Consider the following 27,535-nt stretch of genomic DNA (forward strand, 5'->3'; position numbering starts at 1 on the left):
GGTGCCGTGTTTGCTTCAGTTGGCAGGGGCTGGATCCAGAGAGATGCGACGTCTGCACCTTCCACTGATGGAGCCGTGCAGTGGCGGAGCGCCGGAGCTGACTGGTGTACAGACTCTGGCCCTCGCGAGGTGGCATGAGCAGCAGTGGGATACTGAGCGGTGAGTGTTGTGTGGGTGGAGTGCGGTGGGCTGGCAGCCACCACCGAACACGACAGTACGGTACGATGCACACCCGGCGCCACCAACTAGTCAGTTGCACGCTTCGCACCTGAATGCTTGCAGAGCGTTGAGATACATACAAATAGTCTACTGCTCCTGGCATGGCAGGCACCCGGTGACTATCGGTGTAGTTCAGTGAGAAGCGCTTCAGTAACAAGCGCTTCAGTTAGATAGCCCGGCGCCGTGATGAGTTTCTACGTTTCGGTAAGCATGCATGATGTCGCTGGTATACGGAAATAGAGCGAGGCACCTTTCGAGCGACGCGAGAATCCACTCTCCTTAAACGAGAGTCTGTGTGCGGTTCGCGTCATTGCGGTAGTAGACGATATGATGATTAATAGGTTGAATGTATTGCAAGGACGTGCAGTCGAGCCGCTGGGAAGTTCGGCGACACTTCCGGAGCCGGAGCAGCTTGCAGACGCCGCTGCTTAACCGAGCCGCAGATGGCATATGGCTTGTTACATCCAAACTTTGATACGCTTACATTCCCCTGTCCTCCCCGTGTTTGCATTCGCTGCCACGCTGAACAGGAATTCCCGCATTCCGTTCAATGCGCCGGCTCCACGGCGAGCGACAACAAAGCCTGATAACTGCCGCTGGCGGCTCAGCATCGAAGCTTGAAGGCACGGCTACACATGCGTACAACAGAATCTCCGGTCACATACTACCGCACCCTGTCTAGCTCCACGTTCACTCCCCGACGCTTGAAGCCGCCCGCCCTGCACCAAAGACAGCGCATCCGTCAACGGCGCTGCCACAACAACAGCATCTGTGTCCCTTGCCGCTCCGCACCGCTCTGTGCACACACAGGCGTGAAGGCGCCTGGCAGCGCCATGGCCTCGCCGGCGGTGCCCGACTGGTCGGGGCTGCCGCCTCTCGTACTGGTGATGATTGTACGGCGGCTAGACGACCCAGCTGACCTGGAGAGCATGCGCACCGCATGCAAGCGCTGGAGCAGGACCTGCTCACAAAGCGCCACGGTGCGTGCGAGCGGCCGTCTGTGGAGCTGGGGCGATGCCCAGTACCGTATGTGCCGGTCTCGACCCTCAGGCACCACGGGAGCAATGCTCGGCATCCACCGCGGTCGCACGGCAGAACGACGCATGTGTGCGGCCCGACAGCTGCTGAAACGAACTTGCGTATTGGTGGATGGATCTGGGTCGCGGCCCTCTGATTCGGTTCGGCGTCGGCAATCCGGCTGACCGTGAAAGGAGAGGCGGATCGCCTTAACGCCCATGCCGCTTGCCTGGCACTCCCCTCTTCTTGTCTCCTGCCGTCCAGGTATGGCGCTTCCGCGGCCCGGTGGCCAAGTTCTACTGGAACTACCTCCGCGGCACCCTCTACACGCTGTGCCCCGTGGCCACTCGCCTGGTGGTGGTGAGCACTGGCCCGCCCGTCCCATTTGCCCGAGCCAGCTCATCGACCACCACCAGCTGCATCGGCCTTTGCCCTCCTAGCCGCCACTCCGGGACACCCTGACAGTCCCGCCCAACCACCTGCTTTGCTCCCCTGCCGCCCGCCTCTCCCCCAAACCACTCCCAACCCCTGCAGTCTCTGAGCGAGCGCACCAACCAGGACGCCCTGGACGCCATGTTCGCCGACCTGACCTGGTGGTCGAGGCTGAGGGAGGTGAGGCATGTGGCTGACTGGGAGGCGCCTGCAACAGGGGGGAGGGAGGACGCGAGGCCTGCTGTGAGGAGGAAAAAGAGGGCTCTACAGCGAAAGGATGGGGGCTGGGGACCTGGGAACGCAGCTTGCCGATGGGGAGGCCGGCGGAGGAGCCCTGCAGCCGGGCCGTCCAGACTACGGCGATGATAAGCTGCAGGCCCTTATGCATGACATCTGCCCTTGGTGACCTCTGCCGCTGCCGCTGCCGCTCCTGTAGATTGAGGTGCTTTCGCTGCGGCCGCCGGGCCGACGGGAGGGCCACAGCGGCATGGGTCTGTTTGGGCCGGGGCTGGGCGGCGAGGCGCTGGGAGGCCTCACCGCGCTGAAGCGGCTGCAGGTGCGGGGCGCGGGCCCTGCAGGGACCTGGTGGCGGGTCAGGACCAGCCGCGTGTGAGCGCGACAGCGGCCTGGCGTTTGCGTTCCATCACCCGAAATGAATTTTTGTAATTATGCCTGCCCTGCATATGCATAAGATCTGTCGCGGCCGGTGCATTCAGGCCCTGACGCTCGAGGGCTGCGACAGCGGCGTGGCGCTGCAGGCCGCCTACGCCTGCCCGCAGCTGACGCGGCTGGCGGTGCGCAGCCGGGCCTCGCCGCTGGCGCCCGAGATACACACCACCACCGACCGCTTCGTGACGGGGCTGGCGGCGCTGCAGGCCGCAGTCGCCGCCGGCACGCCGCCGCCCCCGCCGCCCAAGGCGCAAGCGGAGGCGACCGTCGCCGCGCTTGTTGCGGCAGTGGCGGCGCAGAATGGCGGAGGCGGAGGCGGCGGGGGTGCGGGAGGCGCTGCGGCTGCAGGTGCAGGCGGTGGCGCGGCAGGGGCTGGCGGAGGCGGAGGCGGAGGCGGTGCGGCAGGCCCCGGAGGCGGGGGCAATGCTGCCGGCGCGGCAGCGGCGGGTGGTGACGGCGGCGGCTACGGGTACCCGGAGAGTGAGCAGCCCGTGCTGGACATGGCGCAGCTGAAGCGGCTGTTTGAGGACACGGACGTGTCGGATGACAGCCTGGACGCGGACGAGGGCGAGCAGGAGGAGGCGGAGGGGGCAGTGGCGGCGGCGCCGGTGGCGGAAGCCGACGTGGAGTGGGAGCTGGAGGGCGTTGATGGCAGTGGAGCCGCAGCGCCGTCAGCCGCGGCAGGGGCGCGGCGGTGTAGCGGCGGCGGCGGACGAGGGACGTGTGAGCTCTGCGCGTCCGAGCGACGCAGCGGCGGCGGTGGCGGCGTAGGGGAGGACGTTGCAATGACCGACGCCTTGGCTACTGAGGGCGGAGGAGCGGGCATAGCTAGCGCCTCAGCGGCGGCGGAGGCAGCCACAACGGCCGCAACGGCAGCGATGGTGGCGGCAGCAGCACCGGGCTCCGCGTCTGTGCACCCTGGGCTTAGTTGTACAGCGACGGCCGCGCGCGGCGCCGCGCGCTCTTCTCGTCGCCGCTCGTCTTGCGCCACTGGCAGCTCGCCGCCAAAGGGGGCCAAACGGCGCGCAGGCGGCAGCGGCTTCTGGGCCGAGCCGCAGGCAGTGCGCGGCAGTGGCGGCAGCAGCGGCAATGGGTTGAGTGGCCCGGCGTTGGTCGGCATTGGCAACTTGAGCGGCGCCGCAAGTGGGGCCGGGGGAGCAGGAGGAAAAGCAGGCGGTCAGGGCTCTGGGACCAGCGGCAAGGCTGCAGCAGGCGCTAGTGGCGGCGCTCGTCGGCGGCGGGGCGCCCGCGCAGCGGCCCTAACTGCCGCCGCTTCCATGGGTGCGGCGCCTGCCTCTGTCGGTGCTGCGGGTGCTGACGCGGAGCTGGATGCGGGTCCGGGGCTGCGGCATTTGGAGCTGGACAGTGACCTGCACCTGGAGAGCGCCAGCGCCGTGGTGAGTGGCCCGCAGGCAGGCGGGCATCATTGGCGCGCTGTGCTAGTGGCTGGTGGGGTTGTGGGTTGACGTGATATGACGTGGTTGGTGTGAGTGCGCCCGCTGTGCTTCATACGGCCTTGGGCTGGTGAGAATGCCGTACTGCCCCATTCGCCAGCACGCCATTGGCCCATCGCCGTACTGGCCTGGGCTTTACTGGCTACCACCCACGCACGCGGGACACACGCGGGGACACGCGGACCGACGCACACAAACAAATGTCACTTGTGCTCTCTAACACACGCACAAACATACCCATACACAAAACAACAACACTCACGAGCGTAGCGCCGCATCCCATGCCCTGGTTTGCCTTGCTCCCTTCCCTTCCCGCGCTCCTTTTTAACATACGCACGCACCTGCGCCCTCCACCCCGGCCGCTGCAGATGTCGCTGTTGGACGGACTCGGCGCCGCCAACTGCTCCCTGGGCGCGGAGCAGTTGTGCGAGCTGTTGCGGGCGCTGCCGGGCCTGGAGGTGCTAGCGCTGCGGCGGGTGCCGCTGCACGAGTCGGCGCTGCGGCTGCAGGAGGCGGCTGGCGCAGGCGGTGCAGGCCCGGCCGGCATTGGCGGCACGGCGGTGATGCCGGGGCCGCTGGCGGCAGCCACACGGCTGCGGGAGCTGCACATGGCCGTCAAAGATGGTGCGTGCCCACGCGCTGGGGGGCACGGTATGCCGTGTGGTGGGGTGGGGTGGGGTGGGGTGGGGAGCTATGCGACTTGTGCCGCCAGCTGTCTTGCTGCTGCATCTCACACAAGCTCCCGCTGCAACCCGCTGCAGTTCATCAACTGCCGGCGATGGGCAACGCCGGCGGCGCTGCGGGTGGGAATGCACAGCCACAGCGGCTGCCCAGCACGCGCGCCCTCCATGTACTGGAGCACCTCTCCCGCGTCCCCGCCTGCTGCGCCACCACCATCGACCAGCAGCCTCCCCCCGCGCTCTCACCCTCGGCACCGCGGTGGCCCCTCCCTCCGCTCCTGTCTTCCACCGGCGCCAACGGCAGCGGCAATGCCGCCTCACTCGCCGCCGCCGCGGCAGCAGCCTCCACGCGGCCTGCCTCCTCCTCCCCGTCTGTCGCCGCCTCCAAGCCGCGCCATCCCTCCTCCGGCGCCAGCCTTCAGGCGCTGGTCGATGGCTCCGGCCTGCCGCCGGCCCCGGGCCGCCCTGCCCTCCACCTCTACCTCAGCGGCGGCACTGTGGACGCACCGGCCGCGCTGCTGGAGGCCATGCTGCCGCTGGTGCCGCGCCTCCAGACGCTGTTCATGGGCGTGTTCGGCCTCAGCTGTGACCACCTGGTGGCGGTGGGGCAGCTCACCAGCCTGGAGGTGCTGGCGCTGGGGCTGGGGGGGCCGCAGGACGCGCAGGCGGCGGCAGACCACGGCGCCGGTCGCGCCGGCGGTCGTGGCGGCGGTGGGGGAGGAGGAGGAGGAGGCGGTGGTAGAGGTCGCGGTGGCGGTGGCGGTGGCGGTGGCGGCGGTGGTAGAGGTGAAGGCGGCGGCGGCCGCGACGGTGGAGGTGGGCACGGTAGAGGCGGCAGAGGCGGTCATGTTGCATTTGGCGGCTTTGGCGGCGGCGGGCGCGGCCGCGGAGCTGGAGGCGGTAACTGGCGCGGCGGCATGGGCGTGGATCCCATGGCCGACGACTACCTCGAGCACAGGGACGGGGACGATTGGATGCAAATGCGGGCGCGGCATGTTTTGCGACGGAGGGCCCGCTGGGCCGGCGTTGTTTTACCGCTGAGGTTGCAGCGGTACTGGGAGGTGGCCGGCGGCAGGCCGCCGCTGTGGATGCTGCCGCGTATCCCGCCTGCAATGCAAGGCGAAATGGAGGAGGCAGTGGCCGCGGGGGATGCGGCTGCCGCGGCAGCGGAGGAGGCGGCTCAGGGGGCTGCTGCAGCCGCATCATGTGCGGCACGCGACAGGGGCCCTGACGTTGGGGGCGCCGGCATAGCCGCGCCTGCGGCAGAGGACCACACTAGGAGCGATGCGGCGGCAGCCACAGCGACGGCGGCGGCAGCAGCGGCGGCGATGCGGGCTCGTGCCCGGAGGCGCGCGGTGGCGGAGGTTCTGATGCGCCAGGGGCGATACAGCGCGGCGGCGGCGTTGGACAACTTGGATTCCGACGATCACGAAGATGACGACGTTGCAATGCTGATGGACCCCTTGGAGCGCACCTGGAGGCGCCAAGCCGAGGCGGCGGCGGCGCGCTGGCGCCGCTACGCGCGCAACCGGTTCTCCGGCGGTGGCGGCCCCGGGGGTGGCCCCGGAGGAGATGGCGGCGGCGGCGGCGGCGGTGGCGGTGGTGGCGGCGGCGGCGGCGGCGGCTACAATGACGATGACGACGATGAGGATATTGACGAGGACGAGGACGAGGTCGTAGACCTAAGCATGGAGGAAGACGAGCTGTACGGTGAAGCTGACGTCGGCCTCTCTGGCAGCAACGGCTTCGGCGGCGGCGGCTTTGGCGGCGGTGGCTTTGGTGGCGGCGCCGACGGTGCCGCCGCCGGCGGCCTGTTGCAAGGCGACAGCGCGGAGCTGCTGGGCGACCTCCAGGAGTCGCAGGCCGTAGGTCTGGAGGCGCTTCGGAACCTGTGCCAGCTGCGGGAGCTGCACATCCGCGGGCCGCTGCGGCCAGTGGACGCGCGCGCGTATACGCGCGCCGGACTGGCGGCGCTGGCACGACAGGCTGCTGGTGCGCCCCCGCCAGGGGCACCTTTTCCGAGGGTGCAGCCGCAGGGGCTGCGCAGCGCGCAACTGCAGCAGCGGCCGCTGCCGGCGGCATCACCGCCAGGGGCGGCGCAGCGGCCGGCGGCTACGATGCTGCCTTCGCTGCTGCCCGGGCCGCTGTCGGCGCCCGTGATGACCCTGCCGGCGCCGTTCACCACAGGGCAGCCTCAGGACGGCGGTCCAGCGGGACTTGGTGCCATGTACGGCGCGAGCCAGTCGCAGACGTCGCCGCCTGCCTCCGCCCCCATCAGCGCGCTCGCGGGCGACGCCACTGCAAGCGCGGAGCTTGCAGGCCCTGGCTCGGGCTCAGGCTCTGGCCTGGGATCGCGCGCTGGCGCCGCCGCCGCCGCCGCCACCACCTCGGAGCCAAGCGCCGCCACGGAAGCGCTGGCGGCGCAGCTGGCTCTGGCGGCGGCGCAGTGGGAGCTGCCCGGCAGCGGCGACACAATGCACACAGGCGACGACGCTGATGTCCTTGGCGGCGGCGGCGTGGGCTTGCATGACGCGGGCGCGGTTGCAGAGTACCTGGCGCTGCAAGACGCGCTTCGGGGCACTCCGGGAATGTGCGCCCAAATGCCGCCGGCGCCCTTGCTGCCGTCCGTCGGCGCCGTCGCGGCGTCCACCGAGCACGTAGCCGGTAGGCCTCGCTCACGGGGACCGGAAGTCGTGGGTGCCGCGGCAGGCGGTGCTGGCAGCGCTGGCCCTTCTGCCGGCACTGCCTCCGCCGCCAATGCCGGGCCCGCAGCCGCAGTCCCAGACGCCGCGTATGCTGCGGCGGCTGCAGCAGCCGGCGCCGGCGACGGCCCCGATGCCGCCGCCGCCATAGGCCCCGGAGCGGCGGCTGGCCCTGTGGCGGCGCCGCCGCCGCCAACGCACCGGCAGTTACTTGACCGGCTTGCGCCGCTGCCTCACGCCGCGCCGGCGTCTGCGCTGCCACAGCCACAGCAGCCGCCACAGCCACAGCAGCAGCAGCCACAGCCGCCTCCACATCAGCCGCAGCCAGGCAGCGACAGCTCTCAAGCAGACCACTTGGTTCGGGGCAACGGCACCGGTCTCGCGGCCTCCCGTGCGGCGACCACCGCCTTGAGCTTTGCCCGGCGTGCGGCCGCAATCTTCGGGCTTAAGATGCAGCCAGGCCATTCACCTCATAGTACCGCCGCCGACGGCGCAGCAAACGGCGCGGCTGCATCGCCAGCCGGCCACGCCGCGCCTGCCAGCACTGGCAGCGACGCTGGCGGTGGCGGCGTCGACAGCGGGCTGGGGCTGGTGGACACCGCCGCCAGCAGCGGCAGTGCTGGCGCCGGCGGCAGCGGCAGTGCGGAGCAGGAGGTGGCGGCGCTGGCGGCACTAGCGGTGGACTCGGAGCCACAGGACGGCCTGGTCAGCAGCGGCTCTGGCGGAGGCGGTGGCGGTACGAAGCAGGAGCTTGCCGCTGCTCAGGGCGACGGTGATCAGGAGATGGAGGAGGCACCTGGCGCCACCAGTACCACCGCAACGTCTGCACCGCCGCCGCCGCCCGCGGCAGCAGGCGCAGTGGCCGCGGCCGGCGCCGGTGGCGCAGCAGGGGACCGAGTTACACGTGTCTCTCAGGTGGGTGGTGTGCAGACAGCGATGGGGTTTCTATTGAGGCATCGGCGCTGCGTGATACTGCCAGCAAGCGCGGGCTAGGGCTCGGTGAGCCCCTGCTTAGTATGCCAGTCCATCCTTGACTGGGAGTGTCGTGTGCCTGCAAGTGACACACCTCCTCACACACCTCCTCACACACCTGCACACCCGCACGTGCCTCCTCAGACGCGCATGTGGCACGACCCGGCCGCCGCGCCCGGCCGCACGCCCGCCGGCGCCACCGCCCCTGCCGCCATCGCCCCGCTGCCTACCGCCCCGGCCTCCACGGCCGTCGGCACCGCGGCTGCGGTGCAGCAGCTGTCCCGCAACCGGCTGCTGCGGCGGCGGGCAGTGCTGGCGCTCTCCTCCGCCGACGTCGCCGCGCTGGCGGCCTCCCACGGCGGCCGGCTGCAGGTGCTGTCACTGCACGAACTCCGCATGCCCGCTGACGTCTTAGCGCAGCTGGCAGCTGCGCTGCCGGGCCTGCGGCGCCTCAGCCTGCGCTGGGCCAACGTCGTGGAGGCCGTGGCCCCCAGCGGCGCTGGACTTGGCGGCGGCGGTGCTGGGCCCGCAGGAGCGGGAAGGGGTGGCGCTGGAGAAGGGTCAGGAGCAGTGCAGCGGGTGGAGGTGCGGGAGCTGCCGCCGGGGCTGGAGTCCCTGGAGCTGGGCGGGCCGGTGGCGCTGGTGGTGCGCGCGCCCGACCTGGCGGCAGCCGGCTGCAGCAGACAGGTGCGCGCTTCCGTGTGTGTGTGTGTGTGTGTGTGTGTGTGTGTGTGTGTGTGTGTGTGTGTGTGTGTGTGTGTGTGTGTGTACACCGCATTCGTGTGTGGGGGGGCGGGCGGGCGGGCGAGCTGCACAGACATGGTGTGCAGTCACCAAGCTGGACCTGGCGTACCATACGGCACTTGTTCATCGGCCCTCAGCCAACCCGTGGACGTCCGCCGCCCCTGCTGCTGCATGCAGGCGCCGCTGACGCCGAAGTGGATGCACCTGCGGCGCCTGGTGCTCACGGAGGGGTAAGCCCCACGCCGACCGCCGTCCGAACAAAGCGTGCCGCACGGGTACTCCACAGCTTACTCGGACCACGTAATGCACCGTTGCGGCCGGTCGGCCCCTCTCGCCCCGCGGCCGGTCGGCCCCTCTCGCCCTCTCGCCTGCCGCAACTGACTGCCCTCCATCCTCCATCACTTCCACCTGCCTGCTGCTGCCGCCGCGGCACAGGCTGTCGGTGTCCGGCGCAGCGCTGCCGGCGCTGCTGGGCCACTCCCCCTGCCTGACGGAGCTCACCATGCACAGGCCGCAGGGTCTGGTGCCGGCCGACCTGGCAGGGCTGGAGGGACTCACAAGGCTGCGCACCCTGGTGCGTAGGCATTGTTGTGGATACACCACACACACGCACACCTTGTTGTTTCTTTCCTTGTGCTCCTTAACATACACACACATGACATGCACTGTCCTGCGCGTATTGGTTGCCTTGTGCTCTTCAACACACACACACACACACACACACACACACACACACACACACACACACACACACACACACACACGCGCGCGCGCGCGCGCGCAAGGGATTTCGGCTGGGTGTGACGCTGCGTGGCGTGCTGTGCCTCAGGTTGCCGAGCTGGACTTGGTGGACGGTTTGGATCAGCAGCTGGCCCTGGCGCACGGCATCAGCCGCGTGGCGCACCTCACGCAGCTGCAGGAGCTCAGGTGCGGAGGGACCAGCCTGCGGGGGTGCGGGGGTGCGTCCGTCAGGTAGCGGCGCGGCCCGGGGGCTGGTAGGGTAGGAGGGCGGAGCGGGGCGCAGTGAAGCGGTCACGTGGCTCGGTGTTCTGGTGTTGATTAGCTCTCGTGCGTGCCCATCAGTTGACGCCGCTCTGCACTCGCGCCGCGCTTCGCCCATACCCCGCAACGGCAGGTGGTCGGTGCCCGACATGCCGCTGCGGTCCCGAGTCCCCGAGGTGAGGCGCCGGTGCCAGCCACGGGTTCGCCGAGCCGTGGTGGAGCCGCGCTTACTAGGATTCAGCTCGAACCGTGCCACAGATAGGACAGGCCGTGCTAGCTTACGTCTCTGCAGCTCACCCATGCCGTGTCCCCTGTGCAGCCGCAGAAGTCTGCAAACGCTGAGGGCGTTGTTTGCAACGGCTGGCCCGTCAACCGGTGCGATGCTGGTGCTGGCGGCGGCGGCGGCGGTGCGGGTGGCGATAGGGGCAACGCTGGAGGAGACGGTGCGGCTGGGTGGGCAGTGGGCGCTGGCGCCGCCGCAGCCGCCCCTGCAGGAGGTGGAGGTGGCGGGCCCGGCGCAGGCGGTGGCGCCGCTCCGCCCAGCATGGGCCTGGAGCTGTGCAGGCAGCTGACCTGCCTGACGTCGCTGCAGCGGCTGTGCGTGCTATCGCTGCCGTCCTGCCACCAGCACCTGACGCGGCTGGAGGAGCTGCAGGCGCTCAAACACATGCCGTTCCTAGAGATCTCGCCCAATTGATAGAAGATGGTGGTTGAGGCAGCCTGCGCGCGCAAACAGACAGCTCGCACAGTTGGTAGCTTATGTTGAGAACGCAAACGTCTCATGTGGATGATGCAGTTTTGCGCAGGCGTTGAATGTCGGAGGTAGGGCTCGCAGGCCGCAGATGAATTTCCGTTTCACGTTTCACGTGTCATGACCAGTGCGGGTCATGTTGAGGTCGTTCACTCGCTCATAAGTTGCAGGGGCTGGCGAGGGCCTTGCAAGGCCTAGCTCACATGCGGGTGGGGGGGCGGGGGGCGTGCTCTTTCCCAATCCATGCACCTCTGCGGCATGAGCAGGTGCAGTATAAGTCAAGGTATAAGTTGCCAGCTGTGCCACGGCTGAGAAAATGTCAGTTGTGCCACTGGTGGGCTTAGATGGTGAGAAAGGTTTGCGAGGGTTGGGGAAGATCAAGGGGCTCCATTTGGACTGATGTTTGACGTAGCGCCGATGGAGACGGGGCGGTTGCCTGATAGCTAGGTATAGCTAGGTGGCGCAGCGATTCACTAACGATGCAGCGCAGGGAGATAGCAGCTGAGTGGCATGACTATGTTTTATGAACTGGGCTCCGCTGCATACAAACAAAGTACATGGTGGCTCCAGTTGTGTGCGCACGCCACGTGGAGCTGGGTGAGGGTAAGCAATGGCGGCGGCAGTGCCTGTTGTAAAGCCGTGTCGAGGCTCCCATGTGCGAGCATATGAACACCGTACAAGGCTACGAGGGCTTAAGTGCACTGAAGGGGTAGGCACGAAGGTCGGCGCGGAGGCAACGGTGACGGAACCCTAGCGCCACTTAACACTGCTACCCGCCATCCCCCGCCGACCGGGTACGACCCCGCCGCAACCGTCGGGCATAGAGGGCCTCGATGGACATAAGTCTGCCCACACATACGCACGCGTCTATGTACCCATGAGACTTAGGTAGCTTTCCATATCACAAAAATGACCGGGGTTCGGGCCGTTGCGCTGCTCGCAGTGAGCGTGCTCGCTTGGACGCAGCTAGCATTTTGCGGCCCCGATCTAAACCCCATAGCTGATTATTGCTCGCTGTTTAGACAGATGTCTCGCGAGGACCGGCGGGCGCTGCGAAGCGCGGTTCAAGCGGTCCAATCATTGTCTTCTTTAGTCGCACAAGCGAAATGGGGTCGGTTACCAGAGTACGCAAACATGACACAGCAACTAGAAGCTTGGCTGGCTGGGAACAAGACAATAGTGCAACAGCGAGACACGAGCGGCAAGGCGCTGAGCTGCCTCTCTTCGCGCCTGGATAGAATGGCATTCCAGAGTAGACCGATGTTCTCCATCATGCTGAATTACTTCAAGAGGTAGGGTCGGGCAAACCATTGGTCACATGTGCTTACGCAGGGTTGCGAAGAAGGCTTCGGCGCCGAGGAGGGCAGCCGACCGCGCACGTGGACCACGTTTAGGGGCGGGTAGATGGTCTGCGTTGCCTCGCGAGGTCGGCGCGGTCTTTGCAGGCCTTAGTTTCCACCCTGCCCCCCCCCCCCCCCCCCACACACACACACACACACACACACACTCACACACACGCAGGCCGTGGGCCATTCGGCGCATGGCCTCCAGTATGGCCACCTCGTGCGGGGGATCGGGCATGGGGTGCGAGGCGGTGGTGAACGTGGACAACCCGCACGAGGCGGACGAGTGGGCTGCGGTGACGCTGCAGTCCAAGGGCTTCGTTGTCCCGGTGTTCAGCTCCAACGTACACGAGACGCGTGGCTACAACCGGGCAGCCAAGGTTGCGCGCGGCAAGCTGCTGGTGGTGTGGCAGGTGGGTGAGGGAGCGGGCGCGGGCGCGGGCGGCCCGGTGTGTAGCACGGGGCAAGCAGGGCTGCCGGCCCTGGCAGCACCACCCTGGGAGCGCCCCGTGCAGTACCAGACATCCCGCCACGGCCCGTGGTCCCATAAACCCTTCCCTGCTGCTTCTACCACCCACCCACCCTCGTCCACGCTTCCATCCTCCTCGTATACCCTCCACCCCCTCCTCCCTCCAGGACGACCAAATCGCGCCCGAAAGCCCCAAGTGGGTCCACGACCTGGTCAAGGTGTTTGACGCCTACCCGCAGCTTGCCATCATCGGCATGAACACCTACCGCCTGTGCAAGCACCTGGAGGGGACCAACCGCTGGGGCGCGCCCGACTACTGGCTGCCGGACCCCAAGACCGGCGTGCGGTGGACGTACGCGCAGGTGCGGGCGCGGCAGAAGCGAAGACGAGATGAGCGGCGCAGGCCGCAGGCCTCGCGCGCTTGGGTCCGCAGTGCGTGTCCGCGTTCCCACTCCCCCACCCCACCCCCTTCCAATGACAACCCAACCTGTGTTCGGAGCTTATCCACCAACATGGCAGCGCGGCACGGCGCCTCTTACCTGCCCTCCACATGCCCTCCCTGCCCCCCTCCACTGCCACAGAACGTGGACTTTGCGCCGCTGGTGGTTCGCGCCGTGGCCTACTCGGCGCTGGGCGGGCTGGACGAGGGCTTCAGCCGCTCCGGCGACTGCGGCATCTGGGGCGACTGGGAGCTGTGCAACAGGGCCTGGATGGACGGATGGCAGGTGGGGGCGGGAGGGGCCGGGGGGAGGGGAGGCATTCCATGCCCGAGCCCAACGATAGAAGGGGACGGGAATAGGGGCGCGGAAGGGAGTGGGCTGCAGGTAGGGCCGAGGGACGGGTGGACTGCGAACAGAGGGGTGGGACCAGAGGACTGGGTGGGACTGGAGCCAGGGCACCGGGTTGGGATTCCGGAGCCCGCGCAGTGGAACCACCCGTCTGGGCTGGCTGGTCGGCGGGACAAAGCACGCCCAATCTCCCGATCTTAGAAACACACAGAGGCGTGCATGTCGGGCGGCATGCGGTGGTTCACACACACAACGGTGGCGGCTGCTGTGGCTGCCTCTCCTTGTCGCCCTTGCAGACGGGCTTCATGTTCATGGAGGGGCGCCAGGGCGACGGCCACGCGGGCGGCACTCACACGGGCGGCAACGCGGAGAAGTGCTGGGGGCGGCAGCAGCTGGTCACGTCCAGCGGCTTCACAAAGCGGTGGGTGGGAGTTGGCTGAGGGCGGAGCCTGGCGGAAGCGCGGAGGCTTTTGCTTTGCACAGGGAGGCTGCTGGACGGATGTAGACATGTGGGCTGCTACCGCTGGCAATTGTGCGTGGCAGCGTTCTACCTGCCTTTCCTTTGCAGGGCCTGGCTCCATATGCACACCCGTGTTCGTGCCTGCACCTGCCTGCTGCCGGTCTTGCAGGTACGGCACTCAGCTGCTGCAGGACGAGCTGTGCGGCAAGGTGTGGGACCTCAACATGCGCAGCTTCACACTGGCAGACCCGAACGACCCCAAGAAGTGCCCCTACGGGTCCGAGGGCCTCACACGCTTCGCCAACTGCACCAAGCCCGCATGAGAAATGTGTGACGGAGGGCCTGTTGAGCGTTAGGTAGCATGGTGATGGGTACGTGAGTGTGAGCGTGAGGGTTAGGAGTACAGGCGCGTACGTGCAAGCGCCGGACTAGTGCAGGTTGGGACTGACGGACTGTGCTAGTTAATTAACAGAGCAATTCTACCTAAGTACTGATGACCATGGTCAAGATTGTTTACCGACGATGCGTGGCGACAAATAAGGCTGCCTGTCAGTCCAGACGGGTGGTGAACACGACCGTCACACTGCAGGGTTCTTGATGTGGATCGGTGGATGTATATCGGATGCCGGCGTGTGATACAGCCGTACCTGTCAGTGACAGCCTGCTGGCGAGGGTGCCGTAAGCAAGGAGCTATGTTCAGCTTTGTCTTGCTTGTCTGGGGCGGGGCGCCCCCGTTGGACCCAGGGTTGCCCAGGGTTTCTGACCACCAGCGCCGAGACTCCAACACCGCATGCCGTCGAGTGCGGAATGTTACCAAACGCTTTCAGCGCAGTCTGTGTGGAGGCACGGCAGCACCGCATGGAGCGCAAAGGACACAGCGGTGCTAATGTACCTCATTATGAACATTTCAGATTTTGAGTCGCCCGTCATTACACCCTGTCGAGTGCCACTCCGTTGTCAAAGCATAGGCCACGCTATCCTCCTCGCTCATATGCATTGGGTTCGGTTTACTTTGGACTGGCATCTACCCCATTAGAATGGCCTAAAAACTCGTCACTCCAGTGTGAAAAGGGGCGCTGTGGGCCCGCCACCACGCGGCGGCATGTGGATGTCCCCTCGCTCCTGCCGCACGTCCAACACCGGCTCCACGCCGCCGCTGCTGCCCGCCGGGGGCTGACCGCCACTGTGCGGCCCCTCCGGCGCCCCGCCCCGCCCCCGCACGGCCCGGCGCACCCCATACAGAGCCCCGGCCCCAGGCAGTGAGTCCTCAACCACCCAGGGGTCATCGCCGAAGGGGTTGGGCACGGCGTGGGTGCAGTGTGGCGTGGCGTACGGGTTGTCCGGGTCAGCTGCTTTGCTACCGCTGGCGCTGCTGCTGCTGAGGCCGCTGCCGCGCCGCCCGGTTGCCGGCGGCCCGCCGGTGCCACTCGCGCCCGCCACGGCGCCGGGCTCCTGCGCTGGCGAAGCAGGCGAGGAGCCCCAGAGCCCCCGCGAGAGAGGGCCGGTACGGCCCGTCGCGACGCCGGTACCCCACCAACCCCTGCTGCTGCCGCTGTGGGCGCGCGCCGCCATGCCCGCATACGCCTCCTCCGCCTCCGCCACGTCCTGCACGCCAGCCGGCCACCCCGCCGCCCCCTCGATCGAGGCGTCAGTAGCGCCATCGCCTCCGCCGCCTCCGCCCGTGTACCTGGTGGTGGTCGTCATCAGCACCTCAGCCTCCCGCTTGTACGCCTGCATGCATTGTGGGCAGGGAGGAGCGTGGCAACTGAAGGCCACCGGTGCCAGCAGTCGCTCTACCGGCTGCGTTTTATGACGATTCTTATAACGCACGCACCCTCTGGCGCCTCAGCCGCGCCCGCTTCGCGGCTGCCTCGTGCGCCACAGCTGCAGACAGCAGCGCCGCCGCCAGCCACACGGGCGCCGCCAGCAGCCCCAGTGCCGCAGCGGCACGGTCGCGCGGCACGCAGCCTGTCGGCAGCAGGGCACAAGCCAACATCTCCTCTCACAGCGGAGCCAGCCTGGCCACAAAGAACTCCCCACCCCTCACCCTGCTAATTTTGCGCACTGCTGGCAACTCGCCCACGCACCCGCGTGCACGCGGCTGAAAACGGCCACGCGCGGCCCACCGCCGGCAGGCGCCGTCGCCACCACCACGGCGCACGGCAGTGTGGACACCGCGGCGGCCGCGGTGGCGGCGGAGGCGACCAGCAGCCACAGCACGGTATCAGCCACAGCACACGAGTATAGATAGGCCTGTGGGTGGCGGCGGGCGTTGCACAGCAAAATGCATTACGTGTCTGCTGTGTCATACATGGCTCTGGATACCGTATCTTGCATCTGACCAAGCTGCCGCCAAATCACCAAGGACACAACTACAAGGAGCTGCGATGGTGCATGGCTGCAGCACCCGCCCGGCGCTCTCACTCGCGTGCCCCGCCGCGCAAACCGGTAGAAGTCGAAGCTGAGCGCCCGCAGCGCCTGCCACACGCCCAGCACCGCCGCCGTCGCCAGCCCCAGGGCCGCCGCCGCCACCAGCAGCCGGTATGCGGTGGTGCTGCTGTAGCCGCCGCCGGGCAGGTGCACGCGGCCGCCGCCCGTGAGTGCACCCAGGCAAGCCGCAGTGAGCGTCACCTGCAGCAGCCTGTTGGGCGTTGGGCGGGGAGGGGCGTGAGAGTACCGTATTCATCCCATCAAGGCCAAAAGGCGCATGTGCGACGACCCACCTCAGGCCCATCATCCACTGCGCCAGCCAGGGCGCCTCCTTCACCCGGTACCGCGACGTCAGGCTCGCGGCCGCACTCAACGCCCCCACCCGACCGCTACCCTGCATCGTGCTGGACGGAGGGGCGGTTGCGGCAGTTGCCGCCGCGCTGTCGCTGCCGCCGGGTCCCTGAGCGTCCTGGCCTGCCCCTGACAGCGCTGCCCCGGCACTATGCGAGACGGGCAGAGGAGCCTGGCCATAGCCCGGCGCCAATGCCGCAACTGCCGACGTGCTGCTACTGCTGCGCCCGCGGGCGCGGCCCAGGGCCGCTTTGACGGCGGCTGCAGCGCCCGCTGTGCGGCTGCTAGCCAGCTTGCTGGCTGCCCTGCGAGCCGTGTCCGCTGCTAGGTCGACGTCAGACCAGTCCTCAGGTGCGGCAGGCGTGGGGAACGCGCTGGCAGCCGGGCGGGAAGCAGCGCCGCCGCCTGATGCACCAGGCACTCCCTCCGGCGGCACCAGGGGCTCGGGCAGGCCAGATGTTGCGGACGGCTGCACACACACACACACACACACACACACACACACACACACACACACACACACACGCACGCAGTGCTGAGCGTCAGACGCTGTTCCATAACCCCGTATCTATGCGCTCAAGCCCCAATGATGTGTCCCATGTGACCATGTCCCAGCCACTCACGTAGGTGACGTATTCCACAGCTCGCCTCAGCAGACCGCTCGGCCCCAAAAGTCCCGCCATGCCTGAGGCATACAGCACATTCAGCCGCCGCCGGCCGCCGCTGCTGCCACCGGCCCCAACGTATCTGGTGCCGGTGCTACCGTATGGTAAGGGGGCGGAGGACGGCACGCCCGCCGCGCCCGCCGTCGCCGCCTCCGCCGCCACCGCCCGCCAAAGCGCCGCCTCGTAGGCCAGGCTGAGCGCGGACAGCAGCGCCAATCCGAACATGAGGCCAGTCGCCTGGTAACACATGCACAGCGTCACAGCCAGAGCAGCAGAAGGAACACGAGCAGAGGTTTATTACGGTGTGTAGGCCGGCAACCAACGATATCCCTGGTCCGATCCCTGGTACTGTGTAAGTGTGTATGCGGGCTTGCGGCACGGCGCCAGCTGTACCCAGCCACCCCACCCCACCCCACCCCACCCCACCCCACCCACCGCCTTAAGCTGGGCGCAGTCGTTGCCTTCGCCGCTCACGGCCGCACAGCCCAGGCGCAGCGGGCCGCGTAGGCCCAGCGCCGCGGCCGCCGAGATGCCGGCAGTGGCACTGCACCGGCGTGCGGACCCATAAAGAAGGCACAGTAGGGGCTTCAGCACAGGCACTGAAACACGTAGGGTTCTGTGCGCCCTAGCCAGCACCCCCTAGTGACTCGGCCCCCGCTGCCCTGCACATGCGTTTGCACCCTGCTGCACGCACCACAGCAGGCACCACACGGAGTCGAAGACTGTGCCGACCGGCAGCGACATGCGGCGTGCAGCGTTGAGGCACTGCAGCACGCCGCAGCCCAGCGTCGCCGCCAGCGTCATGACTGCAGGGGCCGCGACCGCACATGCATGCAACCACCCATATCATGCGATTACTGCCCAAGTGGTACAGCAGCCTCGCCATGCTTGGCCAGCCGCAGCCGCAGCCTCCATGCACATGACTGGCCGCAGTGAGCTCCCGACCCGCCAGGCCTGAACCCGCGTCAGCATTGTCCACCGCCCCACCTGCCACGGCCAGCAGGTACCGGAAGGGCGGCAGCGCCCGCCACCCCGTGCCGCCGCCGCCGCCACCAGCACCTCCCTCGGGCTGCGACGCCGTCAGCACCACCACCACCAGCGCCAGTACGCCCTGCGTGCCACGCAGGTAGTGGCTCCACGCCGGCGACTCCTCCAGGCCACCGCCGCTGCCTCGGGCCAGACCCGAGGAGGCCCGGGCCGGCGCCGTGGGGGCCTGCAGGCACAAGCGCGTGCAGCGACACGGTCAGACAACCCAACTACGACAGAGTTTACCAAACAAATCTTCCTGTCCACAAATTGGCGGCCCGAGTTCTCAGCAGCTTCTACGCGGCCCCGAGGGTCGACCGCGGCTACCTCGGGGGGTAGAACGCTGCTGCTTACCGCGGACGAGGACGCCGCTGCTTGAGGGCTGCTGGCCGACTCGACGTCAGGAAAAGGTACATAATTTGACGAGCCGTTGATGAAGCTTGTGGCATCGGGGCCCGCGGGCGGTGCGGAGGCTGGGCCGCGGCCGAGCTGCTCTGCTGCAGCCGGCCCCGCGGCCCCCCGCGCGGCGGAGCCCCACATGGCGTAGTAATATTCAGGCCGCAATGTCAAGGCTACGGCTTGGAGTTGCGTGTTTGAGCTTCTCAGCCTTGTCAGTGTTTTGCACTTGACTGATATGAAACCTTCCGCTTGGGGAGTTTAAAGAAACGTAACACGGCAACGAAGAGTTGAAACTGTCGCTGCAGTGCGGGTTGGGCAAGGCGGGTGGCCATGCCAGCTGCCAAAACCCCACGCGATCCTTACCCCACTCCTGACCAGCACTCCCCCAAGTCCGGCTCCTGTCCATTATATTGTATGCCGCCTCCCCCATGTTTCTCATAACTCGTAGTAGCTTCGCCCCACAGCCGCCTGCAGTGAAGACTCGACATGGCTGGCTCTGAGTCCTGGCACCGCGTTATGCCGACTTGCCCATCGCCTGACAAGCTGCAGCGATTGTGTAGTACATTGGAGACCAGATAACTGCATGTAATATAACCAGGCTTGTCTACGAAGCCTCCCAATGGACCTGGTTCGCCCCCAAGTTCCAAACGCATGGAACTCGACAGCTTCCACTTGCCCCCAGCATCCGGGCTATGGCACATATCGATAGTAAAATCTGTCACCGCTGTAGTAAGTTAATACGTACACGCGCCGCTATGTCACTGTGCGCGAAGAGCGTGTAAAAAATTGACGCCAGTTTGAGTTGACACTGACAGAGTCCCAGCGTCAGCTCCAATTTAACCTAGGTGCCATGGAGGAGGTGAGACCGCGCGAGAGCATACAACGAGCTGGCTTGGGGCTGCGCAGGGGGCTGACAGCTGACGATGTTCCCCTCGCGACAGCCCACACAGGACTCCTTCGCTGACGACGCACCTGTCGTTGGCAAGCGCCGCTCATCACTTGGCGCCCTTGCAAAAATGAAGCCGGTCGGCAAGCTGAAGGCCATGTTTGAGGACAAAGGTGGGTAGCGCTTTCGCGCAAGCTTCCCCCACGCCCGTAGCGGCTGAGCTTAAGAGCTTGCCTAACAAACAATCACTCATTCATTTCAGGTATCGCTAAACAGCGTCAGAAGGACAGCAGTATCCTGGCAAAGCTGAAGCCGGTGTCGGCCAGCCATGACGTCTCGTCGTTCTCAGCGGCAGTCGCGGACACGGCGTTCAACGGGCCTCACACCATCTCTATTCCAGCGCCGTCAGACCAGGCACCCAGCACTCCCACGCAGCCCCTGTTCGCGCTGCTGCCGGCTGCTCACGGTACCCTGGTGGAGGACGGGCGCAACGAGTCCCTGGGCAGCGAGATGGACGCGAAAGCCACCAAGTCCCCCAGCTCGGGTAACTTCTTCAAGCGCAGCTTCAGCGGCTTGAAGAAGGCGCTCACCCCCAAAAGCTCGTCCGGCAAGCACAAGCACGGTGCTGCCAGCCCTGGCTACGCCGGCAGTGAAACCGGCGGCCTCTCGCCCAGCCCTTCCGGCCTCCTGCCTTTCGTCAGCCGCCAGCCCTCGTCCAGCTCCATGGACCTCAACGTGCGCAGCGACCAGGCCGCGCCGCTCCAGCCTGCGCTACGGTCGCCAACCCCCTCCGTGAGCTGCGATGCCCAGACCGCGCTGGAGGAGCAGGAGTGGACGGCGGAGCGCTCGCGGGAGGGAAGCATCGAGGTGCAGTCAGAGATGAAAGCAGCGAGGCCGCCCCGCCCGCCGTTGTCGCCCCGCGTGTCGCCTAGCGGCTCCATCCTGGATGGCATGGCGGCGCGCGTGACTGTGTCGCCCCACGCCCGGTCCCCTTCCGTCGCCGCCACCAGCATGGCCGACCCGGCCACGCCCTGCGCCGGTCAGCTTGACACGCCCAGCGCTGCGCCCTCGCCCCTCGCTGCTGAGGCCTCACCCAGCCCAGAGGAGGAGGACTCAGCCGTCGCGTCGCTGTCCGCCAGCCCCACCATCCCTGACGGCCCCTCCAGCGACACACACATGGCGGCTCTGGCTGAGGCCGCCGCTGCAGCTGGTGCGACGCCACTGCCCTTCGGCCTGGCCGCCGCAGAGGCCGCATCTGAGGCGGGCGCTGCGGATGAGGATACTGTGCCGGCGAACGGCTGCGAGCTGGTGTTCCCCAGCCTCGGTACCGATGCCGGCGCCTCCTCACCCGGCGGCATGTCATCGTTACCGCACTCCAGCGGCGGCGCCAGCGACGCCATGGCCACCGCCATGCTGATGGCCTGCGACCAGCCCGTGCCTGCTGCCCGCTCCTCCAGTGCGCGCGGCCTGCATCTGGACGTCGACGCTGCCACCGCTGAGACGGTGGCGATTGGCGAAGACGCTAGCGCTGACACCATCACGCCCACCGGCACCACCATTCCGGCGGTGGAGGCCTGCATTGACGGCCTCACGCCCGTCTGTGACAGCAGCGTGCTTGCCTCCGCTGGCGCCGTCGCTGTGGGCACTGCGGCCAGCGAGACGGCTGCGTACACCACTGCCGTGGAGGATGCGGAGATGGCGGCCGCGGAGCCTACCACCGCTGAGGCTGCCGCTGAAGTGGCGGAGGTCTTAGCTGAGGTGGAGACGGTGCAGTTGTACGAGCCGACGGCGGCCTGCGAGGCAGCGGCCAACGACATGGAGATGGATGAGGTGGTGCTCGCTGCTCCTGCCGCTGTGGAGGCGGCGGCCGAGCCCGCTGCCTGCAGCTCGCCGCCGCCGGCAGACTCGGTGCCGGCCGCCGTGGCGGCTGTGCCGCAGGTGGCGCCGGTGGCTGCCAGCATCGAGCTGTCCGAGCCCGCTGCCGAGGTCGCTGCCTGCCCTGCGGCCGGGTTGCCGCAAGAGCCAATCAAGGCCGCAGCGGCGCCGCCGCTGGTGGTGGAGCCACGGCCTGTCGCCGCCGAGCAGCCGGCATGCCCGGCAGCGCTGTCTGCGGCTGCGGACGAGGAGATGATGGACTGTGGCGACGCGGCCACTGGGCTGGCCGAACCCCAGGTCGCTGCCCTGGAGCTGCCTGCTGCATCTAAGCCGTCGAGCGCCGCCGTCATGCCCACCACCTCCCAGCCCACTGCGGCAGCGGCTGGGCAGCCAGCGCCTGCCCCGGAGACTGTTGAAGCCGCGGCGGAGCTGCCAGCGGAGCCGGCTGAGCTGGCTGCCAGGCCGGCGCCTGGCGTCACGGAGGAGGACACGGATGAGGCTTCTGCGCAGGAGCCTGTGCCCATCGCTGAGGCCGCAGAGGAGCCAGCTCAGGAGCAGGAAACTGTCGAGGCTTCTCCTGCCTTCGAGCCAGCGGCTGCTGAGACCGCGGCCGTGGCCGTGCTGGAGACGACAGCTGAGGCTGTTGCCGAGCCCCTCGCCGTGCCTGCTGCTGAGACTGCCGTGGAGCCTGCCCCCATCACCACCGCGGCTACGGAGGCGCCGCCTACTGCCTGCTTCGATGTCGACATGGATGACGTGGAGGCGTTCGAGTTCGAGCCACTGGAGGACGCCACGCAGCAGTTTAGCCCCGCGCAGCAGGCGGCCGCTATGGCCGCGTCGGAGGTGGCGGTGGTCGCAATTGCTGAGGCTGCGGAGATGCTTCCTGTCATCCTGGAGGACAGCGCGCCGGCTGTTGAGCTGGCCGCGTCGGCCGCTGCTGAGGAAGCGGCCGAGGTTGCAGTGGCGGAGAACGAGCCGGTGGTTGGTGCGGCGTCCGTACGGTCGGAGCCCGCGGCGGACGACTTCGTGCCCACATCCACCGCTGGGCTGGAGGCTGAGGTCGCCGAGGTGGTCGAGGTGCCTGCCACTGCCGTGGAGGTGCCCGGTGCCGATGAGCCGGCGGCAGCTGAGCCGGCAGCAGCTGAAGTGGCGGCCGATGCCGCCGCCGCTGAGGAGCCGACCACCAACGCCGACCGCGCTAACGCCGACGTGGACATGATGGACACGGAGGCCGTCTCCGGCCCCGCCGCCATTGAGGCGGTGGAGAGCGAGACCACAACGGTGGCGGCTCCCGCTGCCGCGCTGCAGGAGGCCATGGCCGCTGAGTTCGTGGCCGTGCAGTCTGAGGTGGCTGAGGCCGTGGCCGAGCCAGTGGCTGAGCTGCAGCAGCCCGACCAGCCCGTCGGCGAAGTTGACTGTGTGCCGGCTGTGGTGGAGGTGCCGGCCGAGCTGGAGGCCGCTGCTCCTACCGTCGCTGAGCCAGAGGTGCAGCCGGAGGTGCAGCTGGGGATGCAGCCGGGGACTATCAGTGAGCCGCAGCCTGCTGCTACCGCCGCCGAGGCAGCGACTGAGAACGGCACCGCCGCTGCCGTGGCCTCGCCCGTGCAGCAGCAGCGCCCGTCAATGCCCGAGGACGACCCCATGATGGTCAGCCCCATGCTGGCGCGCCTAAGCCTGGCGCCGCCGCCGGCATTCGTCTCGGCACCCGAGGACGCAGGCGCAGCCGGCGATGCTGTTGGCACGCCCGTGTCGGCCGCGCGCAGCACGCCCGGCATGCCCACGCCCATCAGCCCCGAGACGGCGACGGTTGGCGTGCGAGCCTTCCAGCTTGATGACCTGGAGGCCGAGGCCGAGCAGGCTGTCGCCGAGGGCGCCGCGTCCTCGGGTGCGGCTGAGGTCGACGGGCCCATGGCCGCACAGGCGGAGGCTGAGGAGGCGCAGCCTGTGGCTGCAGACGAGGCTGTGATGGATGTGCCGGAGCCGGTTGCCGAGATGCCTGCCGCCGACCTGGCGGTGGCCGTGGAGGTGACGGCCGAGGTGGCGGCTGTTGAGCTGGAGGTAGTGGAGGAGGCTGCCGCCCCCGCAGCGGAGCTGGACGTGCCGATGGCCGACTCGCTGGAGGACCTGGAGTCGGAGTGGGGCAATGGCGACCTGCTGGACGGCGGCGACCTGCCCCTGCCGCAGGTGTGCGGGGTTGCTGGCTGGGGGTGGGAAGGATGTGTGTAGGGCTGTGGCATGGACGAGTAGGCTTGTTGTGATGGGTAAGAATTGTCTAGTGGATGGGCAGGCAAGCGCATGGGGGCAGGGTTGTGTGTACCATGTGCTGAGGGTATTGCCGCATACCTGCAAGTCCTGACCTTCTCATGCTGTGCGCTACCCCTCTTATGCAGGCCGTGTCATCCCCGGTCAGCACCGGCAAGTCCAAGGAGAAGGACGCTAGCGCATCCACTCCAGGCGTGCCTTCCAGCCGCAAGGTGGCGCCCGACGTCACTCTCATGGTGCGTTACGGGTTTTGGGCTTGGCCGGAGTCCATTATCGAGTATGGTATTGCCGCTGTCAGTACGTCTTAGGCTCCATTGTGCATAAACGAGCTGATCCCTGAGTACAACCACCAACACCCTGCCCTTACCGTGTCGTGGCCCGCCCGCAGGTGAACCGCGAGTCGCTGGACCTGGTGTCGCTGCGCGCCTCAATGGTCAATCGCGGTGGGCTGGGCGAGAGCCTCATGGCCGAGTCGCTCGACAGCTTCGAGCACGGCCTGAGCATGGGCGGCGGCGTGAACACCAGCAGCAGCATGAGCTTGGCCAAGAGCCGCCACGTCTTCCCCTTCTTCCCCATGGCGCCCGTCACCGAGGCTGGCGAGGGCGAGCAGGAGGGCGATATGCCCAGCCCCGCGGCCAATTGCGCCACCGGCGGCTTCAACTTCGATGTGCCTGCCGTTGCGACCGCCACCGCCGCTGCCTCGCCAGCGTCGCCCGCGCTGTCCTTCGCGCCGCCGCCAGCGGCAGCAGCCACGCCCGACGCCATTCCCACGCCTGGCATGCAGCCGACGGGTGCGTCCGGTGCCTTTGCCATGACCCCCTTGGGCCGCACGCCTGGTGTGCCCACACGTGCTGGTGTCGCTGCCACACCTGTGGCCGCGGCCTCGGGCTCCCAGGTCAAGCCCGGCTCCGCCAAGCCCACGACGGCCGCTGGTGGCAAGCCCACTGCTACGCCGTCATCGGCACTCAAGGCCCTGGCGGCCGCTAGCGCTGGTACCGCTGGCGCCAAGGCCGCACCATTGGCTAAACGCCCAACTCCAGCCATTGGTGGCAAGCTGGTTGCCACGCCAGGACAGGTCCCTGGCGCTGGGACTGCCACGCCCACCGTGGGCCGCACGCCTAGCTACACAAGCCTCCACACCAGCACCCCTGGCGCTGCTGTGCCTGCCGCGGCGGCCACTGCCCGCACCCCGGTGCCCACCCCGGGCGTGGCCCCCAGCGCTGCCAACGCAGTGCACGTGAAGACGCCTGGCTTGAGCCCGCTGCCGGCCAGCAACATGCCCGCCGCTGCCCGTGCTCGCGCCACGCCGCTGGCTGCTGCCGGTGCGGCCGGGGTGCAGGCGGTGCCAGTGGCTGGCCGCTCGGTCGGCATGGGCACCAACCTGTTCGACACGCCTGTGATGATGCGTGCCACAGCGGCGCCGCTGGCCGACTCGCCCTTCCCAGGTGGGTGCCCATTATGACCTTACAGCTACGCGCTTGATAAGCTGATACGATGTCCCGGTGGCGCGACGCTATTTTATGGTGTCGTCACGCTTGACCCCCCGGTTTCACCAACGTCAACAGACTTTGACCTGGACACCATGGACATCTCGGCAGAGGCCTCCCGCGCCGCCGCCATGCTGGGCCCCGCACATCAAGCGGCCACGCCTGGTACGTGCGTGCAGCGCCGGATCGTATCTGCAGCCTTCATATGTTTCCTTCTGAGTAACGTGTACCGTATTGCTGATCTCCCATTTCGTTGTGGCAAAATTGCAGTTCCGTCGGGCGCTGGACGGACAGCCTCGTCAACGGCGCCAACTGTGGCCGGCACGCCCACCACGTCGGTGCTGGAGGTCCACGTGCAGATGCTCACCAACAAGCTGGCGGAGGCGGAGGCCAACAACCAGCGCCTGCAGGTGCGCATAGGCGACTGGGGTGGGTCAGGCAGCGTGCACACGGAACGAAACACCTTCCTATTCATAGTTTGGAACCCATTCTGGTGCTCCGCTAATGCATACTGCTCTTCCTCGGCCCCGCAGGACGAAAACAACATGCTGCGCGACCAGTTGTCGACGCTGCAGTTCCAGAGCAACATGACGGTGAGGGCCTGGGTCCCTGGACCATAGTACGTCACGAGTCCACGGCAGCTATTGCATACAGCCTCAGCCACAAACGCATCTACGGTCCCATCCGAGCTGTAAAGTGCATGCAACACGCACACACTCACTTGGTGTCACACATGCCTTGCAGGGTGACCTGGACATGGAGCGGGAGGCGCGGCAGTTCCTGGAGCAGGAGCTGTCAGTGGTGCGGCACCGCATGGACTCGCTGGAGGCCGACCTGCGTGCCGCGCAGGCAGAGGCCAAGCGCCGGGAGCAGGTAGCGGCGGACACGGCGACCGCTCACCAAGCTGAGGCCGCCGCGTGGGCGCAACACGACGCGGAGGCGAGGCTGAGCCTGCAGCAGAAGGACGAAAAGATGAAGGCGGTAAGCACAGCCCTCCCGCGTTGTGTCTGGGTCTTCGTTTAGGGCTTTCGTGAGAAGGCACTTGGTAAGACCAGTGCTGCTAGTGCGCGATCAATACCGTGTCTGACATTCTCTCTGTTGTCGTTTCTCCACCATGCAGATGCAAGTGGAGGTGGACGCCGCGCGCGGCATCGTGGAGCAGGCGGAGGCGCGTGTGGCAGAGGCCAACAACAAGGCCGCCGCCGCACAGGCCAAGAGCGAGGAGGAGTCGGGCAAGCTCAAGGACCTGCAGGCGACGCTGGGCGTGCAGGCGCACCAGGTGGGGCTGCAGTCGGCGAACTTCAGGGAACATTTCGCCGCTGCAATGTTTCTGTACAGTTGCAGGAGATGTGCGTCCTTGCCATCCGCTGACGCATCCCTTGCTCTGGCGCTGTTCCCCGCCCCGCCCGCAGCTCGTCCAGGCGCAGCGCGCACGTGACGAGGCGGAGGCCAGGTTCACCAAGGCTATGGACCAGCTCATCAACGCGCAGACGGCGCACAAAAAGCAGGTAAGAAGGTGGCTGATGTTGTATGCAGTATGCGTGCCTACAAGCGCGTTTGTGCTTCACCTCAAGCAGCTTCCCTCCGCGTCTCTCCCCCATGACTCCGTATGTCGGCATGCCCATGAACCTCCCCGCCTTGCGCCGCCTTATGTCCAGGTGGTGGAGTACGAGCACAAGCTGCAGTCGCTTAACACCGTGCTCCAACAAGCCACGGAGCTGCGGGACCGCTACAACAAGCTCAAGCAGGCCGCCATCGAGTTTGAGACGCGGGCAAAGACGGCGGAGGCCAAGGCGCAGGAGGTGGGCCAGTCCGTTGGGTTGCGTGCACGTGTTCGATGCTAGAAGTACGTACCGCCGCGTCTTCACCTGTACCGGCGTGACAACGTTTCGCCTAGTTTTTTCATGCGCTCTGGCTCACTTAACAAGTCAACATTTGCCCTGTCCTCACTTCCCCCAGAACGCGGCCGCATTGGCCACTGCCCAGACGGAGAAGGGAGAGCTGCTGCGCATGTGCAACGAGCTACTTACTCAGCTGGAGGCCAGCAAGGCCAAGCGATGAGTGCGCAGTGCGGTTGAGGCAAGCGTTGTGGGGGTACATACCGTATGCGGTCGTAGGTTGCGTTTGTGAGGGGCTGCGTTCGCGGGCAAGCGACAAGACAAGTGTGGCAGAGGTGTTAATGCCAGTGCGCTCAAGTCGGTTAGGAGTACCAACCACAGTGCTCATACCTGTTGCGGTGAAACGGAGGCATCAGGGGGCATGGGTTCGTGGCGGGGCATCCCCATCGTCACGGTGTGTGCGCACATTTGCGCACGGTTAGTATAAGCTGTCACGCAGGAGAAGTACTAGACCGCTGTGAATTCAATTGCAAGGATATCCAATTGACGTTTATAGCTGGGACAGAGGCCAACGCAACTGTGCTTGGCATGCTCTGTAAAATAACGGCCCACAC

The 27,535-nt window shown here is 67.2% G+C and overlaps 4 protein-coding genes across 4 annotated transcripts; 3 read left to right on the forward strand and 1 right to left on the reverse strand.

Annotated features, from left to right (window-relative positions):
- The first annotated feature begins 242 nt into the window (after positions 1–242).
- On the forward strand, positions 243–11,289 carry CHLRE_09g387750v5 (uncharacterized protein). The gene is made up of 15 exons (XM_043065445.1): positions 243–423; positions 750–842; positions 1,030–1,199; positions 1,501–1,596; positions 1,771–1,848; positions 2,105–2,224; positions 2,385–3,734; positions 4,160–4,415; positions 4,553–8,088; positions 8,290–8,832; positions 9,067–9,119; positions 9,325–9,463; positions 9,719–9,816; positions 10,025–10,067; positions 10,211–11,289. The coding sequence occupies exons 2-15, from the start codon at positions 770–772 to the stop codon at positions 10,586–10,588; spliced, it is 6,933 nt and encodes a 2,310-aa protein (XP_042921051.1). The 5' UTR covers positions 243–423; positions 750–769; the 3' UTR covers positions 10,589–11,289.
- A 223-nt stretch (positions 11,290–11,512) lies between these two features.
- Positions 11,513–14,396, forward strand: CHLRE_09g387700v5 (uncharacterized protein). Its single transcript, XM_043065444.1, has 6 exons — positions 11,513–11,934; positions 12,164–12,398; positions 12,622–12,816; positions 13,036–13,179; positions 13,539–13,663; positions 13,872–14,396. The coding sequence occupies exons 1-6, from the start codon at positions 11,882–11,884 to the stop codon at positions 14,023–14,025; spliced, it is 906 nt and encodes a 301-aa protein (XP_042921052.1). The 5' UTR covers positions 11,513–11,881; the 3' UTR covers positions 14,026–14,396.
- A 223-nt stretch (positions 14,397–14,619) lies between these two features.
- Positions 14,620–18,832, reverse strand: CHLRE_09g387650v5 (uncharacterized protein). The gene is made up of 10 exons (XM_043065441.1): positions 18,529–18,832; positions 18,136–18,361; positions 17,843–17,954; positions 17,584–17,692; positions 17,107–17,385; positions 16,426–16,952; positions 16,127–16,343; positions 15,790–15,955; positions 15,537–15,670; positions 14,620–15,433 (listed from the first exon to the last, which is right to left on the reverse strand). Exons 1-10 carry the CDS (start codon positions 18,712–18,714, stop codon positions 14,756–14,758), a joined length of 2,634 nt encoding a protein of 877 aa, XP_042921053.1. The 5' UTR covers positions 18,715–18,832; the 3' UTR covers positions 14,620–14,755.
- A 480-nt stretch (positions 18,833–19,312) lies between these two features.
- On the forward strand, positions 19,313–27,532 carry CHLRE_09g387600v5 (uncharacterized protein). Its single transcript, XM_043065439.1, has 13 exons — positions 19,313–19,432; positions 19,515–19,632; positions 19,722–23,518; positions 23,725–23,832; positions 23,985–25,041; positions 25,162–25,248; positions 25,354–25,493; positions 25,617–25,676; positions 25,828–26,064; positions 26,204–26,362; positions 26,496–26,591; positions 26,742–26,885; positions 27,043–27,532. Exons 1-13 carry the CDS (start codon positions 19,424–19,426, stop codon positions 27,142–27,144), a joined length of 6,114 nt encoding a protein of 2,037 aa, XP_042921054.1. The 5' UTR covers positions 19,313–19,423; the 3' UTR covers positions 27,145–27,532.
- Positions 27,533–27,535: the final 3 nt, after the last annotated feature.

The sequence above is a fragment of the Chlamydomonas reinhardtii genome, chromosome 9, assembly GCF_000002595.2.
Source record: "Chlamydomonas reinhardtii strain CC-503 cw92 mt+ chromosome 9, whole genome shotgun sequence".
Classification (NCBI taxonomy): domain Eukaryota; kingdom Viridiplantae; phylum Chlorophyta; class Chlorophyceae; order Chlamydomonadales; family Chlamydomonadaceae; genus Chlamydomonas; species Chlamydomonas reinhardtii.

What these genes read in the sequence shown, in the direction of transcription:
- CHLRE_09g387600v5 (XM_043065439.1), top strand. An exon ending in ACATCAAGCGGCCACGCCTG is followed by an intron (nt 25,249 to 25,353) that starts GTACGTGCGTGC and finishes GCAAAATTGCAG; the next exon opens with TTCCGTCGGGCGCTGGACGG. An exon ending in TGGGCGTGCAGGCGCACCAG is followed by an intron (nt 26,363 to 26,495) that starts GTGGGGCTGCAG and finishes CCCCGCCCGCAG; the next exon opens with CTCGTCCAGGCGCAGCGCGC.
- CHLRE_09g387750v5 (XM_043065445.1), top strand. Translation starts at nt 770, where the DNA reads ATGCGCCGGCTCCACGGCGAGCGACAACAAAGCCTGATAACTGCCGCT. An exon ending in CCGCGCTGAAGCGGCTGCAG is followed by an intron (nt 2,225 to 2,384) that starts GTGCGGGGCGCG and finishes CGGTGCATTCAG; the next exon opens with GCCCTGACGCTCGAGGGCTG. An exon ending in GCACATGGCCGTCAAAGATG is followed by an intron (nt 4,416 to 4,552) that starts GTGCGTGCCCAC and finishes AACCCGCTGCAG; the next exon opens with TTCATCAACTGCCGGCGATG.
- CHLRE_09g387650v5 (XM_043065441.1), bottom strand. Translation starts at nt 18,714, where the DNA reads ATGTGGGGCTCCGCCGCGCGGGGGGCCGCGGGGCCGGCTGCAGCAGAG. An exon ending in CAGTGGATGATGGGCCTGAG is followed by an intron (nt 16,344 to 16,425) that starts GTGGGTCGTCGC and finishes AACGCCCAACAG; the next exon opens with GCTGCTGCAGGTGACGCTCA. An exon ending in CGCGGCTGAGGCGCCAGAGG is followed by an intron (nt 15,434 to 15,536) that starts GTGCGTGCGTTA and finishes CAATGCATGCAG; the next exon opens with GCGTACAAGCGGGAGGCTGA.
- CHLRE_09g387700v5 (XM_043065444.1), top strand. Translation starts at nt 11,882, where the DNA reads ATGGCATTCCAGAGTAGACCGATGTTCTCCATCATGCTGAATTACTTC. An exon ending in AGCTGCTGGTGGTGTGGCAG is followed by an intron (nt 12,399 to 12,621) that starts GTGGGTGAGGGA and finishes TCCTCCCTCCAG; the next exon opens with GACGACCAAATCGCGCCCGA. An exon ending in CCTGGATGGACGGATGGCAG is followed by an intron (nt 13,180 to 13,538) that starts GTGGGGGCGGGA and finishes TCGCCCTTGCAG; the next exon opens with ACGGGCTTCATGTTCATGGA.